This window comes from Hydra vulgaris, chromosome 10 (assembly GCF_038396675.1).
Source record: "Hydra vulgaris chromosome 10, alternate assembly HydraT2T_AEP".
Classification (NCBI taxonomy): Eukaryota; Metazoa; Cnidaria; class Hydrozoa; order Anthoathecata; family Hydridae; genus Hydra; species Hydra vulgaris.
Window position 1 is genome coordinate 21,178,382 of NC_088929.1, and position 20,919 is coordinate 21,199,300.

A 20,919-nucleotide genomic window follows, 5' to 3' on the forward strand; every position below is an offset into this window, starting at 1 on the left:
ATATATATATATATATATATATATATATATATATATATATATATATATGTGTGTGTGTGTGTGTGTGTGTGTGTATATATAATTAAATAATATATATAATACTCTTGTTTATTTATTAAATGGTCGTTAAAAGTGATTTTTAACGCGTTTCTGAAACTTTTATAAAACATCACAGAAGATAAAAGTTAATTATTTGAAACGTAAAAACGTAACTTAAAATCGCCTCAAGTTCAATTTTTTTTAGTTTAGTTAAAGTTTTTTTTATCTTTTTCGTTAATATTCTTTTTTTTTTATATTTATTTAATGTTCCTTTTAATTTAGTTTTGTTAATATTTTTTTAACGCATTTCTCAACTGCTTTAAAAAAACCTAACTTCATATTGTCAAAAACCTAACTTCATATGTCAAAAGCAACCGTGGTCAAATTATATAAATTTTTTTTTATGTGTGTGGTCAAACAAAGCGCGTAATCGCACACCATTCCTGTCCAAGCCTGCATATATATATATGAATATATATATATATATATATATATATATATATATATATATATATATATATATATATATATATATAAATTAATTAGTAAAAAACACTTATCTAACTTTTATCTTCTACTTTAAGTTAGATAAAAATTAAATAAGTGTTTTTTAATAATTTATTATTGCTCTGTTCTTTAAGAACATTGAGCACTCTATTTGTAATATACACTAACATAATTTACATATATATAAATATATATATATATATATATATATATATATATATATATATATTTATTTATTTATTCAAATGAATTGCCTAAATCTTTTTTTAATTGAAAAATTTGATTAAACACGGCATATCTTAAAAATAGGAGTTTAAACCAAAAAAATCATGTTTTTTTTGTACCGATAGCAAAGGTTGATTGTGGATATTAATAGGTGTCAATGTATTTATATAAGGGTATTATAATAATATTAGGGATGCAAAATACATATATAACATGTACCTCAGCAGTTACTTGGCCTACTAGCCTATGCCATTGATAACCAGCAACCGCTTAATCGGCTTAACCATTGGCCAATTAATTTGCCGTTGGCATCGGTTGATTAATCTGCATTGACCAATGCATTGGTATTGGCTAATAAGCCGAAACTAGACTGGTGCATAGGCATATGTGCAAATTGCGTTAACATATTACCTTTATATACATACATTAAACTCTATCATTAGCCTCAATTGGCCTTTGCCATTGATACATCACTACTAAAAAAGTCCATTATGGTGGAAATGCATATTCAAACTTTTTCCAAATTTTTTATATTAAAGTATTTACAGAATTAAAATGATTTTATTAACTCTAGAACTTACTAAACTGAAGTTTTTTTTTACTTTTCATAAGTTTTTTTCAACATAAGTTGATTAACAAAATATTTTGGAATTAGTTTTAATGTCAGGTACAACATGTAAAGTTGAATGCTTACTTCTCTTTTTTAATAAAAGGTTTTAAATTGAATCATACATTCATATTAAAATTTATGTTTGGTTTTATCAGAAAATGTTTCATTAATTTTTTTACAGTTGCAGCAAGATCTTCCTCCTGAATATGAAGAAACAAAACTGGATATGGAAGAACCTCAAAAAGAGTTTATGGATGATTTCTTTAAAAAAGTAAAGTTTTATCATAGTTTATAATCTTTCAACTATTTCTAAGTAGTTGCAAACCTTTGACCATATTTATATCTAACTAGTCTGTTTTATTGGTTACTTAGTATTGCTATTTTTAAGTTTGTTGATTAGATGTATTCATGGAGTTCAGTAGTAGTATTTTTTATATTTCAAAAATTTTTTTAACCCATTTTTGAGTTTTATAGATGCCATACTCTGTTGAATTTAAATACGTATTTTAGTGTAATTTGTTCTAATGCTGTGCATTATGTTTGCTTTCTTGCATAATAAATAGTGATAATTATAAATAATCAAATTACATTTATTTTTCCAGCATTATTTATTATAATTAAAATATACAATATTTAACATTGGATTTAAAACAAGTTTTTAAAACTTATTTTATTTTAAAATAGTACTTGTTTATCTAGCATACATGTTTTAGTTTATTATTTGTTTTATATATTTTTGTAATGATAAATGATGTTGTTTTTTTTGTTTTTTTTTAATTGGTAGATAAATGATATACAAAAGAATATACGTAGCATTCAAGAGAATGTTCAAGAAATAAAAAAAAAGCATAGCGCAATCTTATCTGCTCCCCAACCAGAAGAGAGGGTTAAAGAAGAAATGGAGCAATTAATGGCAGAAATACAACAGAATGCTAATAGAATTAAAGTCAATCTTAAAAGTAAATTATTGTTAATAATAAAAGTAATTTTTTTTTGTTATTCATTTTTATGTTAGCTATATTTTGTTTTTGTTCTTTTTTTAAGAAAGTATAGATTATGATTATTAAAGAATTTTTTTTACAATTAAACTTGGGTGTTCATAAGTGTTGATGTGACTTCTTGATTTGGCATCAAACTACAAAACAGTACCAAGTTCAAGAACTCTTACATTGATATAAAAAGTACAAAAAAACTATAAAAAAATATGTTAAATAAAGTCTTTTCTTGTGAATATTATATTCCATATTAAGTCCCATGGGATTTTTATCAACATTAACAATGTTCCTGAGGCTTGCCACTTAAGTGACTGTATTTGCAGCCTGCGCTTTGCAGTAACTGGTAAATTTTAACTTAAGTAAATCAGTTATTTTTTGTCAATGATTGTATGACCGTAGTTTTAATATATACGTGGATGAAAGTTGAACCTCAAATTTACTATAATAATCTTTTTGATAGCTGTATCTCCTATATATGTTTTGTTGTATTATTGTTTACTGCTTACCTTTCCTGGATAAATTGTGCATATAATTGTGTTGATTAGTGTATGTTATTTATAAACATACACAAAAAAGCTATATAAACTTATTAAAAGCGTATATATTAAATCTGTTAGAAAGTTAAAGTTATCTCTTTGTTATTATTGTTTTTCTCTTACATTAAACATTATTCTTTTGAACTCTTATTGTTCCAAATTGTTTATATTGAACTATATTAAAAGAATAATACATTTATTGTTTTGAACACTACTTAAGTTATAGTGAAAAAACACAAAAAATTATTATATTAAAAAAAATGGGTTTTTTAAAATTAATTGTGAAAGATATATGTTTTGCTAAAGATGTCTCTGTTAGTTCATTAATTTTCATTAGGTGCTTTAATAGAAATAGTTACTGGTAGAAAAAAATAGATTCCAAAATTTTTTTTTTGCTTTTTACATATAAGAGAATTACTAGTCTTTGTAAATCTAACAGATAGTTAATTTATTTCAAAAGTCAATACTGACATAGTCTACTCTTTAATTATCCATATCCATTTTAATTGTATTTTTCATCAATCTCCTGTATAGAGATTGATGAAAAATACAATTAAAATGGATATGGGTGTCTAAGTTTAGTTTTATTTGATAAATCTGAATAAACATCTTAAAGAAGAAAGTTTTAATATATATATATATATATATATATATATATATATATATATATATATATATATATATATATATATATATATATATATATATATATACATATATATATATATATATATATATATATATATATATATATATATATATATATATATATATATATATATATATATATGTGTGTGTGTGTGTGTGTGCAAAGTTAAAGTTTCTATGTACTGAGTACAATATGTACAAAGTTAAAGTTAATATATATGATAAAGTTAAAGTTCCTATGATAATACTTTTAATTTTAATAGTTATGAAAATAATCATTAAACAGTAATTATATAAATATATTTATGTGTATCTTTCAACTAGGGTTTCTCAAACAGGATCCCGGGATCCTGGGGATAAAAGTGGCAGCTGGACTTCTTGGGACATCACTCTTTTATCCCAGAACATAATTTTTTTGAAATTTTACATATGATAACTGTTTGAACTAATTCGACCAAAAATAAGAAAAATATTATTGCATTTAGTTGTGTTTTATGTGTTCATATCTTATATTAAAACCTAACACAACAAGAAATGTTATTGAAACTATCTTAAACTGTCTAACTCAAGGAATGCATTGTAATTTGCAATGCGATGTTTTCATTTTTCTTGTTATTATAAAATATGAGTAAGAAATAAAAAAGATTACTTGTGACAAAAACAGTAATTTTGATATTTAAACTTCTAAATTATTGAAAAGTTAAACTTTTTCTGTATTGAATTATTGAAATATTTAATAATTTTTGTATTTAAAAAACAGCAAACAAAGACATAAAAAGTCATACGTAAGATAACATACATATGTAAGAAATATTTGCAACTTCACTTTCAGTTGTTTTACGATTCAATTTAGTTATACCATGTCAATTATAAATGGATCGAAAGCATGGCAGTATTTTTGTAAAGAAAAATCTGGTGAATCTCCAATTTGCAAGAAGTGTAATGTTAAGAATAATGTGCAAAAGATTTTCGACAAGTGGGCTCCTTTGTCATTTAAAAGACGCACATAAAGATTTGGATTTAAATATGAAGCGTCTACATGAAAATACTGCTTCGGAAATTAAAATTGTGTAAAAGAAAATCACATTGTTTGTTAAACAGCAGACTATCGAGGAAATTGAGTCAAAGCTAGCAACGGTGGATGGCTTCTCAATAAATGCCATAGCAAAAAGTGAATTCATTAGAAAATCATTGTCTGAAAAAGGCATGTTATTACCAAAAAATCCATCCCATGTTATGAATATGATAAAAAAACAATATGATTTAGCTAAACAAACTGTGGTTTTAGAGATAACAAAAGAAATATCTAGCGGGTCGCGATTTTCTTTATTGTTAGACGAATATACATCTTTAAAAAATCGACGTTATTTAAATGTAAATTTACACTTATTAACAAAGTTTTGGAACCTGGGATTGACTCCAATAGCTGGATCACTTCCTGCAGAAAAAATTGTTGATCTGGTTGAAAACTGTCAGATTTCAATTTATCAATTAAAAAGCACATCATAGCTAGTGTCACTGATGGAGCATCCGTAATGAATTTTGGCAGCTAAGTGTTATTGAACATCAGCTGTGTTATGGCCACAGACTTCATTTGGAAGTATGTGATGTTCTTTACAAAAAGTCAGACTCTTCAGCAAAATATATTGAATTTGAATCGCAGTTGCAAGATTCCGATGAAAGTTTGAGTGATTACGATGAATTTAATGATGTATTTGACTATAATGATGAGTCATACAGCTCAACAGGCGTTACGTTTATTAATGATTTACAAAATAGCGTAAATATAGCCTTAACAATTCAGAAGGTTTGAAAAATGGTTCAAATGTTCTCCAAATCACCTCTTACATAGATTTGTAAAAGGCCCAAATGGCCTTTTACAAATCTATGTAAAATCTATGTTTCATAAAGAACTGAAGCTGATATTAGATATCAAAACAAGGTGGAATAGTCTTGTTGCAATGCTAGAAAGATTCCTTAAAGTAAAAACATGTATACTAAAAGCAATGATTGATTTAAAAGAAGTTCTGAATATCTCCGAAGATGAATATGCGATTATGAATGCCAATTTCTCTGCAACCGATAAAAGTTGGAATAGAAAGACTTGGTAGAAGTAATGCTACTCTACTTGACGCAGAAGGTGTAATAATATTCATCTTAGATGATTTGGTGGAGAAAAAAAATTTGATAGCTAATAAACTGCTTCAATCTGTGCAGCAGAGAATTGAAGAACGCAGAAATGCCAATTTAATTGGACTACTAAAATTTTTAAACAACCCAATTAGTTATAATCAGGAATCAAATATCAACTCCAAACTACTCTTACAGTCCAAACATGCATTAAAAACAACAGCAAAAAAAATTTATACCAGGTTGTACATAGAGGATGCTAGCACTAGTTCATCAAATTAAGAAATAGTTAAAATGAGTCATGATAATGAAAGCATGGTTTCTGACCCGTCAATAGCTCAACCTGTTGCTCCAAATTTATTAGGCAAAAGTATTTTGACACTTAAGCAAAAATTGGATGTGACTATTTGTAATGTCAAACAAATAGAAAAAGCAGCTGTACAGACATAAGCAATTTAAAGAACCTCACAAAAGAAATCAAACTTTTTGAGGCAACAGGAAAGCCTAGCAAAAGTTTATACTTTTGCTACGCTTTCCTGCCTAGAATTTCCTGAAAGAATATACTCCACATTAATGACCATCAAGCCGACATCAATTGAATCAGAAAGAGCTTTTTCTGCCGCAGGTCTATTTATGGGAAAAATTTGTTCACGATTAAGTGACAAATCAATTGATTTTTTATGTTTTTTAAAACAATATTTTATTTTAAATAGTAATTTAGATTAGCGTGCTAAGATAAATTTGTGTCAAAACTGCTTGATATTATATTAAAAATTATGCCGGGAAATCTCAGGATAAATAAGTTACACACTGGGAATCCCGGGATGCTCAATTTACGGGAAATGAGAAACCCTACTTTCAACATATTTATCTACATGACAAGTAACACATGCAATTATTATTCAACAATATTTCAATTGAACACCTGAAGCATGTACTTTGAGCTTGTTATAAGATGTGCCTACCACATTACATTAGCTACTTCTTATCTGACACTTATCTTCTGGAGTGATTGGAGTGAACCTGTAACTAAAATTTTTTTTTTTGCTATTAAAGATAAACTTGCATCAGATAAAAATAAAACTCGTCTTGAACACCTCTTTATACTAACTTTCTGCCTATTATTAAAATATAATAATGAAAGTGATAACAGAAATATCACGTGGTTTATTATAAATTAAACTGTTAAGTTTTATTAGTTTAATTTCGAACCTTGAAAGTAGAATAAAATGAACTGCCCCTTTCCAAGCTTTTGCTACACTTAAGGGTATATCAAATTTTGTTACACTTATGGATAAACCAAATTTTTTTAAACAAACTATCTTGTTGGTTATTAGTTCCCCTAAAAAATGATAAATGGACATGTAAGCAAAATGAAATTGGAAAAAAATGTTATATTATTATATTAGCATAAGACATTATATTAGCTACTTCTTATCTATCACTTATCTTCTGGAGTGATTCAAAATTTATTCTTGATTTATCATCAGGAGAAAATAGTGTTGAGTGTGTTTTTTTTTAAAACATTGTTAATGGGGAGGGGAAAGAATGGGGAAATACAAATTACAGGATATGTACAAATTTTTTACTGTATGTAATATTTATTTATTTATTTTTTTACCTTTTTGTAATATTTATTACTTTTTTTCAGCAGTTGAAAATAATTTGAGTAAGCATTAGATATAAGATAAAATAATCAGTGATAAAATATTAAACATTTTCACAAAAACCAACAGAAAAGTATTTTAACACATGTTGTAACACAATAACTCAACACATTGTTTAATAGATACTATTAAAAGTTGAATTATAGTTAGTCTTAATTCTCAATCTCAAAAAATGAAACTTTGCATCATATCACATTTGATTTTTTTGATATTGATTTTAAGTACTTTGAAAAATCGGAATGTTTTTTAGTAGAATAATTTTGCTTTTGCGATAATCATTTTTGCAATATTAGTGTTGTAATTATCCCACCCTTATTTGTAGATTAAATTAAAATATAATACCTCAAATTAAAAAAGTATGATATATATTAATTGTTTTAATAAAACAACTATAATATACTAAAATAGAATTCAAAAAATTTAAAACTGTTATAAAACTGTTTGTTTTAGTAACTTTCATGAAAACAATGTGTTGCTTAAATAATGAAATGTGAGAAAATTCAAGGATTGTTTTTCTGCCCTTTTTTTTGTAGTTTTAAAAAAGAAAAAAAAGAAAAAATACAAAAGGTAATTGCAAATTTGTAGATTTTAATCAACCCTATAATGAAGAACAAAATGGGAGAAAGTTTAAACAGGGCAAACTAATAATGAAACTGAAAAAGCACAGAGAGTAATAATTTCCGTAAGTTTACATATATATATATATATATATATATATATATATATATATATATATATATATATATATATATATATATATATATATATATATATAGTAAAGTAAAGTATAGTATATATTAAACTGCAAGGAGATAACTCCTGGAGTAGAGCATGAATATAAGCCCTGCTATTTGCAGTGTAAGCAGGTAATTGCATTATACATTTTATGTAATAGTAAAGTTGTTTTATCTAAAAACCTATTATAATGGTTTCTAAAAAGATTTTTCAAAGTTTGTAGAACAACATCATTGAGAAGATTTTTCCAAGGATTCGCTACTCTATTAGTGAAAAAGCTGTGAGGTATTTTACAATTATCAGTTATTTCTTGGCGTAAGCGTTTAAGGTGCCAGGGTTCTTCATAGTGGAATTGCTTTAGACTGTGAGCTACTTTTGTAGCTTTTTTCTGAATACATTGTTTTTCTGCTGATTTTGAATAATTATTACACGCTTGAGTCGTAAATTCTAAATACAGTCTGATATAAACTGGCTAAAATTTCTTCCATTATTTATTGTCTCCATTCTATCGCCTTCTACTTATAAATGAATTTTTCATCCATCCTAAATTGTTATTAGCTTTAATTCTTTGAAGTGCGTGTATCCTACTTGCCATTTGACGTAATGGTAATGCCAAGATCATGCTCTTTTTTAGATTTCAAAATATTTATGTTAGTTTAGTATAAAAGTTATTTATGTATGCAGCATCAAGCATGTAGTAATTTTAGTTGTTTTTTTCATAGTGATCATTAGAGATTAAATTGTTATCATTCAGGAAAGTTATTATTTTTTCCTTAATTACCTTTTCAAATATTTTGCACAATACTGATTTTAGACTAATTGGTCTGTAATTTGCAGCCTCAAGAGTGCTACTATTTTTGAACAATAGAGTTATGTTGATAGGACACATTCTTGGTCAAGCAACTTTTGATACACTATTTTTAGTGGTAATACCCAGTCGCGTACGTATTTATTGAGAGGACAGGAACATATTTTGTCCATTCCTGCTTGTTTGTTTACATAAAGCTTTGGTATATAAATGATGTATAAGTATTATTTGCAGGTAGTAGCATTATGGCTATGACTATGGAGATATTTTCTTGAACTTTAGAATTTTCTGGACTGTTCCGCATGTTTTTAGAAATTTCTGAAATATTCAAAGCTTACGGAAATTATCAAGATATAGACTATTCACCCCAGCCCTCGGAATTAGGAAAAATAAGGTCGGCAATAATTTCCCAACCTTAATCTGTGTGAGGTCAGCATCAGGTCGGCAGAAAAAATATAAAACAATGGTTTGACTATAAAGCATAGAAACGATGTTGGTGATTTTAAGCCAACCTCAAACAGTTGGGTATACAACTGAGAAGGCTGCTAGTTCAAAAACTATCCACCCATCCAAAAGAAGGAAAATGTCCTCGAAGCCTTCAACAATAATATTGACAACAGCAACAATGTCAACTTCCAAATCTGAGTCTGTGGCAGAATATCGAGAGTCTAATGACTCAACCAGCAATCATTTGTTGACAGTTATCTCAAGATAAGATCGACATTCAGACACCTTCACAGTCTTGTATGTTTAGATCATCTATTAAATAAGTTGTTAAACTTGAAGAAATAGATAACACTACATTCAGAAAGCTTGTCACTGCACTTTGATGGTAAATGTATTAGTCGACAAGAATATCAAGTGTTAGTGTTAAAGAATAAACAAAGGGAAGTTAAGTTAAAAGCACTAGATCTACCGGACTAAAAAGCAGGTACTGCTGTTAAAGGTATAAAAGCTAATATTGATTGATACAATTTATGGAATTGTAAAAGTAATTATAGCAGAAAGTGGAAGGAATGGGATTGTCAGTCAGTTACAAAGAGGTTTTACTGAAAAGAAAGCGGAAAAACCACACTTTATTGATTGTCAACATCATGTTCTTGACTGATTCTTTCGCATAGTAATGGATAAGAACTTGGAGGAAACAACATGTCGCCCAATATTGAATATCTGTTTATTCCGGAACGTGTTAGGAAATGCAAACAACTCAAGATGGATTACAAGAATGCAAAGAATTGATTTCTAAAACAGCAGGATGGCATGATGGTATGAAATATCTATTTTAGAACTCGGGTATTCCACTTTTTGAAGAATCTGGAGTATTTCCTAAAGTAAAGTTTCACAACTTTTTAAATTTTGTTTTAAATGAAAAAAAAAATGAATTTTGGAAATGTAAGCAACCATAAAATTTATTTTAAATAAAAAACTAATGAATTTTGGAAATGTAAGAAACCTTAAAAGTTTTTATATTAAAATACATGCATCAAAAGTATAGGTAATAAAATGTTAAAATTACAATGCTTTTTAAGGCCTTTATTTAATTTTTACAAAATAAAAGCCTAAAAATTTAAATATAAAATTTTTTGAATAAAAAGAAGTTTGTTTAAAATAAATTTTAAAGTTGCAGAAATGTATGTGTAAAAATTGACAAAGTGAATGTCTCAAAAGTCAGGAAAGCCATGAATTACACCTGAAAGAGGAAATTTAATTTGCTTCTAAACATTAAAATGAAAAAAGTTTAAATGTGAAATGTAGTTTTGACACAGCCAAGCTCTGTTTGATGTCTGCAAATCATTTTGGAAAATGTCTGATAAAGTTATCAAAGGAATACAACACCTTTTTCTATAAAGAATCGAAAAGCTCACATGAAGTTTGCTGATAAGCTTTTATGGGAATACCATAATCGTCAAGTTTCAGGTCAAAAACATAGAAGCAAGTTTAGTTTATTTAAGGTTTAAATAAATAAAGGAAAAAATTGACACCAATGTGATTATCAAACTTCTGGACTCAATACGTCACTTTTAAGCAGTAATCAATGCTAAGGAATGCTATAATGCTTAAATACTTTTTTAATGGCAGTAATCAATGCTATGGAATGCTATAATGCTTAAATACTTTTTTAACAGCAGTAATCAATGCTAAGGAATGCTATAATGCTTAAATACTTTTTTGACGGCTTCCCAAGCAATTTACTTTAAAAGAAAATAATTTCAACTAAAATTTCTTTCAAAAATAATTCATTTATAATTTTTCAATAAAATTAACTTTTAAGATTAGCTTTTATTTAGTTAAAATCAATTTTTTAACATTCTAGTGAAAATTTGAGAGAAATTAGACTTTTATTGAAAAGTCCATCTATGCTCTTATCCAATTACTTTTAAAGAAAATATTGTACTGTATCTGTGTGTGTATATGTATGTATGTATGTATGTATGTATGTATGTATGTATGTATGTATGTATGTATGTATGTATGTATGTATGTATGTATGTATGTATGTATGTATATATATATATATATATAAGTATATATATATATATGTATATATATATATGTATATAAAACTTAAATTGCTAGCTTAGATAAGCACTGAAATAGCCTGCTGCTGGGGGCTTCAGTACATACATCGACTGACAAATAGCCTGACTCGCAGCGGAGTGCTGCTACACCAACTGAGAGTTTAGGATGTATATAAAAATTTTTTTTATATTACAAACATAATAAAACCACAAAATTGCAAAAAAAACCACAAAATTGCATTAAAAACCACAAAAATGCAAATTAAAAGGCTAGAATGTTTTTACTTTATTTTTAAAAAACAAAAACATTCTGAATGTTTTTATTTTTATTTTTTAACTGTAAAACATGCATGGAGTGTAGCTGCATTGACTATCTTATAGCCTGCTGCTACAAGGAAGTGCTGCTACATCGACTATCTTAAAGCCTGCTGCTACAAAGGAGTGCTGATACATCAATTGACAAATAGCCTGATTCACAGTGGAGTGCTGCTACATCAGCTGAGGTTTGGTTAGGGCAGGCAGTCTATCAAATAATAATAAAAAAATTTTTTTTTAAAAAAAAAACTACTTTTTCCTGTCTTCAAAATAATTTAAAAAAATAACAACCTAAAACTGACCTAGCTATGGTAAAAATGACCATGCAAGAGTGTGTGTATATATATATATATATGTGTATATATATATATATATATATATGTGTGTGTCTATATATTTATATATATATATATATATATATATATATATATATATGTGTAGTAGTAACAGTATCGAAAACAACTTAACTGAACTAATTCGAAAAAGAAAGATTAATACCGAAATAGAGAATAAAATCAAAATTGTGAAAGAAAAAGAAAAAAAAAATTGAAAATCCTAAAAGCAGTATAAGATCGAAATTAAAAGAAAATGATTAACATCGAAATAATTAAAATTGAATAATGTTAAGAATTAAAAAATTAATATGATTAAATTTTTTTTTAATTGATAGGCTGCCTGCTTTAACCAAACCCTCAGTCAATGTACTCCTTGCATGTTCTACCTATTTGTCAGTCAATGTAGCAGCACTCCTTGCATGTTCTTCCTATTTATCAAAAAAAATTTAATTGCTTTTCTGCTTTCCCATATATATATATATATATATATATATATATATATATATATATATATATATATATATATATATATATATATATATATATATATATATATATATATATATATATATATGTATATATATGTATATATATGTATATATACATATATACATACATATATATAATTATATATGTACACACACATGCACAACTATAAATGCATGTTTAGATAACATGTCTGACATCACTCTGAAATAACCTGCTGCTGCTATCTTATAATCTGCTGCTGCAAAAGAGTGCCGTTACATTGACAGAGGGTATGGGATGGGCTGCAATCTTTTTTTTTCATTATTTTATTAAGAAAAACTAGTTAGCAAATGCTGATCTATATATGCTATAGTATATATACATATATACATACACATATATATATATATATATCCTTATTTCTGTATGATGATAATGCAAGGCATAATGTTAACAAAATTTTTGATATTTTGATTTATAATTTATTTAGATATGGAAAAAAGCATAAAAGATCAAGAAAGTGCAAACATGGGAAACTTTGCAGATATTCGCATAAAAAAGTGTCAGGTTTGTTTTATAAAATTCTTTCATAAGCTTTATTTAAAATTTAACTATATTGTTTAGCCTTAAGTAATGATTATCTGTAGTACAATATAAAAACAGTATTTATAAGTATTTATGGCAATAACTGAACATAATCTTTTATGTTTCAAGGTATTGTTATTAATACTGATATGTTAGCAGTATTATTATTACAGTTTTCCACAATAAGATTTGTGAATATTAGGCAGATAAAAGTCTGATCAAATGTGGTTTCAAAAAAAATGTTTATTATATTTTTTCCGTATTTTAAGATAAAATGTTCATGGCTATAAAAAGCCTTTAAAAGTTATTTATATAACTAAACAAGAGAGTGTCTGGCTTTAATGTTTTACCAAGTTTAAGTTTTTTCAGAAGTAATCATGACATAAAAAGTGAAGTATTAAAACCTTAATTAAACCTTAATAATTCATACTTGTGTAGATCTGAAGTAGTGCAATTGAAATCTGAAGCATTTGTGTTTTAAAGTAATTTCTGTTTTATGAAGTAACTTCGAATTGAAGTTTATAACAGTGATTAACCTTTGTTTAACAAAAAATTTATTTTAGCATTCAGCATTATCAAGAGAATTTGTTGAAGCAATGACTGAATATAATAATATACAAAATGACTACAGAGATCGCTGTAAAAACAGAATCAAAAGACAATTGCATATTGGTAAGTTGACCATATGTATTTCTTTGTTAAAGGTATGTGTATATGCAAGAATTGTTATGAATATGAAATGAATAGTACATAATCTTAATGAGATTAGAAATGCCAAAATTTTTTATTTGTTTTTGTGTTTTATTGTTTTTATAGACATTATTTTTAGCTATTATAATTTGTTAAATTACAGCATAACTAATTTGATTAAAAATAATATAAAAATGTAAAATCATTTTTACATTATTTTATTTAAACTTGTTCATTAAGGAATAAAATTTATTTCTTTTGTACGAAAAAAAGAAATTGAGTTTGTTTTAAAAAGATTTTTATCTTAATGCAAGCAGATATATATATATATATATATATTTTTTTTTTGATAGGTGTGTAGACAAAATGATTGTTTGATGATCCAACTTTAGTTGGGTAGATATTGGATTTATGGAAGTAGAAGGGGTATTAGAAAAGTCAAAAACCGCTTTGTAAAAGGACCTAAATTGCTTAACACATTGTGTTTTGGTAGTCTAAAACCTCCCATCATAGTCTTTCTAAGGAAACCAATTTTTTCATTTATATATATATATATATATATACACACACACACACACACACACACACACACACATACACACACACACACACACACACACACACACACACACACACACACACACACACACACACACACACACACACACACACACACACACACACACACACACACATATATATATATATATATATATATATATATTTATTGTTTTTAATTTTTTTTTTTAAATTTTTTACCGTTTTGAAAGTAAGGTTTTAGGTATTGCATTATTTTCTATTATTAAAATGTTAATGAGCTCTATACTAAAAAATTTAAATGTTTAATAAATATCTATAATTCTTAAATTTATACGTAGTTAGAAAAATATAATTACCTATAATATATAATATTATAGATATTTTATGATTATTTTATGAAATAAAATAATCATAAAATACCTTTTAATATTTTTTATTATAGGTTCTGCTGTGGCACAGATTTATTTAGGATGGCTAGTACAATTTGTTTATAAAAGTTTTTTACAAATCTTCAGCTCAAACACATGTTGTTAAAACATTTTTAACTTACACATTTGTACCCATTTTTAATGTAGTGTTAAAACACGTTTACAAAGAATTTAGTTTTGAACATAATGAAATGAGCTTTGAAAAGAGAAGTAAAAATTTTAAAAGTTTAAATGAGCCAAGTTTCTAGAGAAAAAATGAAATTTGATTATTAAACAAAATTGAATAAAAGTTTTTTTATTGTATTTATATAAAGTTAATAGATGAAATGGAAAAAGAAATCAATTTTTATTTAGTTAAATGCTATGAGATGTTAAATTTAGTAATTTTATAATAAATAGTAAATTTTTTTTTTTAAACATCTTTGCTTCCAACAAGGCTGCAAGCAGCCACTAATTAAAGTTGGAAGTTACTAAAAGAGAAAAGATGAAGATTGTAGAGCAAGATAACGATTGACAGACTACTTAAAAGATTGTAAATTATATGAATCAGGAAAGCAAGATGAAGGAAGCGAATTCCAAAGAACTGATGTTCGAGGAAAAAAACTAGACGAATAAGAGTTTTTGGAGCACTTAGGAACAGTCACAGAAAAAGGATGACACTTAATTGAATGACGAGTAACACGAAAATGAATTTTAGTAGATGGCACAAGAGATGCCAGCTCTTTAGAGCAGTGCCCATTATAGTATTTGTAGAAAAGAGAAAGAGAAGCAACATTACGACGATGTGATAATGGTTGGAGGTTGGCTGCAAGAGCAGGTCCAACTATGTTTACAATACGTTTTTGCACCTTGTCTAAAAGAGAAAGGGTATCATTAGAAGATCCGCCCCAGATATGGCAACAGTATTCCATACAAGGCCGGATTTGAGATTTATAGAGATAGAGAATATAATCCAGAGTAAGAAAGTGGCGAGCTCGATAAAGAGATGCAACCTTAGCAGATGCTAATTTTGCAACTGATTTGATATATGGTTTCCAAGAAAGATTGGAAGTAAGAGTTAATCCTAGAAGATGAAGAGTAGGTGACTCATAGAGTACATCACCGTTCATAAATATAGGAAGATCTAAATTATTGCGATAACGATTGGCTGAAAAAAATTGAGTTTTATCTGAATTAAAGTTCACCAGCCACTGTGAGCCCCATGCTGTAGCAGAAGTGAGATCCTTTTTCAAGCTCAAATGCCCCCTCCAAGCAATCAGAGGGTGTTGGTTTCTTATCACGACAAGAATAAATGGTAGTATCATCAGCAAACAATGCCACCTTAGATGTGAGAATATCTGGAAGAACGTTAATGTAAATTAAAAAGAGTATAGGGCCAAGGATAGAACCTTGAGGAACCCCTGAAGTTACAGAATAAGAAGAAGAGTGTTGTCCATCGAGGACAACTTTTATGCTATGATTGGAAAGGAAGGATTCAATGATCTTAAAGATGTTGCCGGATACACCATAAGAAGAAAGCTTATGGAGAAGACCAGTATGCCAAACTTTATCAAAAGCTTTTGAAATGTCAAGAGCGATGGCCTTAACCTCTCCACTTTCATCTAATGCACGATAAAACCTGTCAGTTATTACTGTTAGCAAATCAGCTGTAGAACGAGAAGATCGAAATCCATATTGATGGTCAGAAAGTAAGTTATTAGATTCAAGATGAGAAATTAAGTGTTTGTTAATTAAAGATTCAAAAACCTTGCTTATGATAGGAAGAAGATTGCTTATGATACAAATCAGATCGCTCTCCAGAATTTTTAAAGATAGGGATAGCAGATGCCGCTTTCCAGCAGGCTGGAAAACAAGACTCTGATAAGCACTTGTTGAATAGTTTTGAGAGTACAGACGACAGCTCCGGAGAACACTTCTGCAAGACAATAACAAGTATGTTGTCTGGGCCACAAGCTGTAGAAGAGTCTAGGCAGGAAATCACTTTAGATACAGATGCTGGAGTGATATGAATGTCAAGCAATGGATCAACCTGTTTGTTGGCAATATCAGGTAGAACGCAATTAGTGGAATCAAGAGATGATATTGATGAAAAGTTTTTAGCAAACAATTCGCCTTTGTCTTTAGGTGAGGTGACAAAGTCTGAACCATACAAGAGAGGTGGAATTATAGATTTGCCCTTATTATTGATATTATTAAAGATTCTCCAGAAGTCGCGAGAGCCTAATTTTTGAGATGAGATATGAGATTTCATAATCTGAGAATAGCGGGTTTTGGCGTTAAACAAAACCTTTTTACAGTTGTTTCTAGCAGTAATAAACAGACGTCTGTTTTCTGGAGAATTGTTTTGCTGATAAATATGGAAGTAACGGTTTCGATTGGCAATCGCAGCAGCACAGTGTGAGGAAAACCATGGAGGAGAGTGAGGCTTGACCTGGAATCGCCGAAAGGGAATAAAAGATTCCATGCCAGCTTGAATCCACGAAGTTATGTAAGAAGCACATTTGTCGACAGGAAGTTGAAAGATTTCTACCCAAGGGCCATCACGAAGAAAGTCATGGAAAGAATCCCAGTCAGCTTTACTGTAGTTGTAAGAGGTTCAATAATAGGGGGATTCAGGTGATGAAGAAGAATGAGATATTAGTTTTAGAGAGATCAAATTGTGATCAGAAAAACCTAAGGGTGAATTGAGTCTCTTTTTGTGTTTTATAGTTTTTGGTACTTTATTCATTTTTAAATTAGATTGAAGAACTTGACTCAAAGCATAGACAGTACTCAGAACACCGTTTAATAGCCCAAGCAATTGCCTCATTACTACTAATAAACCCTAAGCCGTAACAAAGGGCTCCAAATGTGGCCTCCGCAATGCACACCAAAAGTACAAACAGGGGCACCATCCATGCGCAACATGGCACTGTTAATACTTTGATATTTTTCAGCTGTTGATGGAATCAGCCTCTCTGAGAGCTACCACAGAGTTTGGGAAACCTGACTACCAGCCGGCTTCAGAACCATAAAACTGAGTTTTAGAGCTGTACCCTCATTAGGAGATAATAGAATGAGTTGCCTAGTCATAAAAACAGTGACACAAGCAAACCCATGCATTGAGTCAAGAAGATCCAGCATTCAACATCCTAAACTGGAAACAATGTTTTAAAAATACATCTGCGCCAGCCTAATAGATGAAGAAGGGATGCGAGGCTGGTCAACAGATAGAATCTGTTTACCCCTTAAGTCTTTGCCTAGGAGGCCTTCTACAAGACAGTAGCCTGGTGCATTTAACATCTGCCCGAGATGAGTATTTTTATCGAGACACCATCTCTAAACCATCTCTAACCATCTTTTTTCTTGTAATGTCTAATATTCGTCTTGTTTTTAAGAATTTTAGATATATACGATTGGTCACAATCGAATCTTCGAGCTACTTGACGTTGTGAAACACCGTGATGATGATCAAATGCCTTTTTCAATTAGTCTATGTGCTTTTTGTCCATTATATAATTTAAATTCCATTATATAATTTCATTAAATTCCAATATATAATTTATGGGTAATAGTTAATCATTCAATAAATGCAGCATGTATTACAGTTATATGGATTTAAAATAAGCTTGCCTATATAAATTTTTTACAAGAAAAATAAAGCTCTTAGCCTGAACCTTTTTACAAAATTTATTAAAAAAAAAGTTTTCTTTTTTTTATATATACTAATTTACTCCTTACAAGGCTGTAAGCAACTACTGTTATGTTGGGAGTTACTAGAAAATAAAGAATAGAGTTAAAGAGCAGGGAAATGGTTGGCAGAAGATTTGAAAAGTTGCAGGTTGTATGATTCAGGAAAACATAAATATTGGAGAAAGTTTCAAAGAATTAATGTGCAAGGAAAAAAAACTAGATAAATAAAAGTTTTTAGGACATGATAGGAAAGAAACAGTAAAAGGATGCAATTTTGCTGAATGACAAGTCAAGCAAGAATGAGTTTTAATTGATAGAACTAGAAATGTAGAAAAGAAAAAGAGATGCAATCCTACAACAATGGGTGATTAGCTCAAGCTTGGCAGATAGAGCAATTCCAACTACATTTGCAATTCCTTTTTAGACCTTGTCTATAAAATAAAAAGCATGATTAGAAGAACCAACCAAAAAATAACAACAGTATTCTGTACATGAAGAAATAAGAGGTTTGTAGAGGTATAGAATAGAATCAAGGTATATAAGAATAGAGGTAGAAAATGGAATCAGGAAAAAGAAAATGACAAGCACAATAGTGAGAAAGCAATCGTAGCAGATGCTACCTTTGTAATATACTGTTTCCATGCTTAGTCTGTAGTGACTATAATTCAAGAAGATAGTAGATTCAATGAGAAGGTTGCCTGTTATCAATATAGGAATATTGACAATATTGGGATAGTTGTTTACATTAAATAACTAATAAATTAATTTTGTTGAAATTCACAAACCCTTAACTATCCCTTAACTACTCAAACCTGGTGTTAGAATTAAATATAAAATTAGTTTCTATTTAGAAATTAATTTTCTAATTAGCTAGAAACTAATTTTCTCTTGTAAATTTTGTTATAAATTCAGACTATTTTTATTATATATATTATATATAAGTTTATTTCAAGCTTACATACTTGCAACAAACATTGCATCAAGTGATAAAATCAATCATTATGCCAAATTTTAGCTATCTAATTGTAAAGTTAATGTGTCTTACTGTTTAGCTAAATGGTAGAAATTGATTTATTTTGCATTTTGTTTGATAACTATATATTAAAATAGTTTAAAAAAGTTTTTTTTGTTGCCTTTTTTTATTCAAAAGTTAATTTAAAAAAATTAATTTTTTTAAATTAAAATTTTTTTTGGAAAAATTTGAAACTCAAGCTTTGTGAGCAAGGGGACATAAAAGCAACAACAAAAACTTTACGCTCAACTAGAGTGTAACAAGCATAAGTCTATATGGCATCTAGTTCTTTTACCCAAGAGCTTGATACCATAAAAATTGGCATTTAGTCCTTTCACTCAAGAACTCAAACCACTACTCTATAAAAGGTAATACCGTAAAAAAATCAAACTAAAAATTAATAATGAAAATCTAAATATTATAGAATATTCAAAGTTATTACTTAAAAGTTAATAAACTACTTTTTATGTTTATTAAAACTTAAATTTTTTTCTTAAAGATTTATTTTTAATTGATTGTGTTTTTATTGAATCTAAAAATTGCCAGTTTATTAATTACCATTTATTCCAAAGTAAATTTAGATTAAAAGTGTGACCATTTGAACAGTTAGTTGCAACTTTTGAAACTCACATATAAGCTGAAACTATTATATCTATTATATAAACTGTTATATCTAAAAATATCTTACATTTTCACAAAACATTGTTTAAAATCCAACATAAGGCTTTTGAGTTAAAAAAGTATTTTAAAGGAAAAAAATTCAAATTATTTAGCTGGATTTATAAAATAATTAAACTCGTTTTATTATTTTTTAAAATTTTATATTAGCTGGTCGCACTGTTGAAGATGATGAGTTGGAAGAAATGATCGAAAGCGGAAATCCAACTATTTTTACGCAAGGGGTATGTGCTTTTGTAATATTTTTTTAAAATATTGTGTGTACTGGTAGAAGTATCACTTTTAAGAATTTTACATCTAAAGAAAATGGCTTCTCAAATTAGAAGTTGTGCTTGCCATAAGTTTATTACTCTTTGCATAAATAATAAAATAGTCTATTTTTACTTAAACTGCTATTAACACATTGCCTCATCTTTTCTTTTTTTAAACAAAGTTTTCTTAAGTCAATACTTTAAACAATTTCAAAAGGAGCATTGGATTCAAAGCAAGTTTGTGTAATGAGTTTAATATATTTGTGCTAAGCTTGATATCTAATCTAATGAATGATGTGACAAATAACTTGAAGAATTTTTTTAATGAAGATTGAAGTACAGAAAATATATTGGGTGGACATGGAAAAATCTGGTCAACTCTAAATTGAGATTTCTCTAAAACCTTAAAAGCTTTTTGTTTTTAACTTTTTTTTATATTAAATGTGTGTTTCTACTTAGTTTTGATTTTAATTTTTTTCTTCATTTTTGTTGCTCCACCTGTCTTGCAAAATATTCCTTTAACTAC

General features: G+C 27.9%; 1 protein-coding gene across 1 annotated transcript in view; it reads left to right on the top strand.

Moving 5' to 3' along the window:
* The window catches only part of LOC136085838 (syntaxin-1A-like), a 50,650-nt gene that overhangs the window by 17,637 nt on the left and 12,094 nt on the right, over positions 1-20,919 (top strand). Inside the window, exons 2-6 of the mRNA XM_065807483.1 lie at positions 1,563-1,652; positions 2,166-2,340; positions 13,028-13,104; positions 13,686-13,794; positions 20,293-20,366. Coding sequence (XP_065663555.1) covers positions 1,563-1,652; positions 2,166-2,340; positions 13,028-13,104; positions 13,686-13,794; positions 20,293-20,366 — 525 coding nt within the window. The remainder of the gene's footprint in view (positions 1-1,562; positions 1,653-2,165; positions 2,341-13,027; positions 13,105-13,685; positions 13,795-20,292; positions 20,367-20,919) is intronic.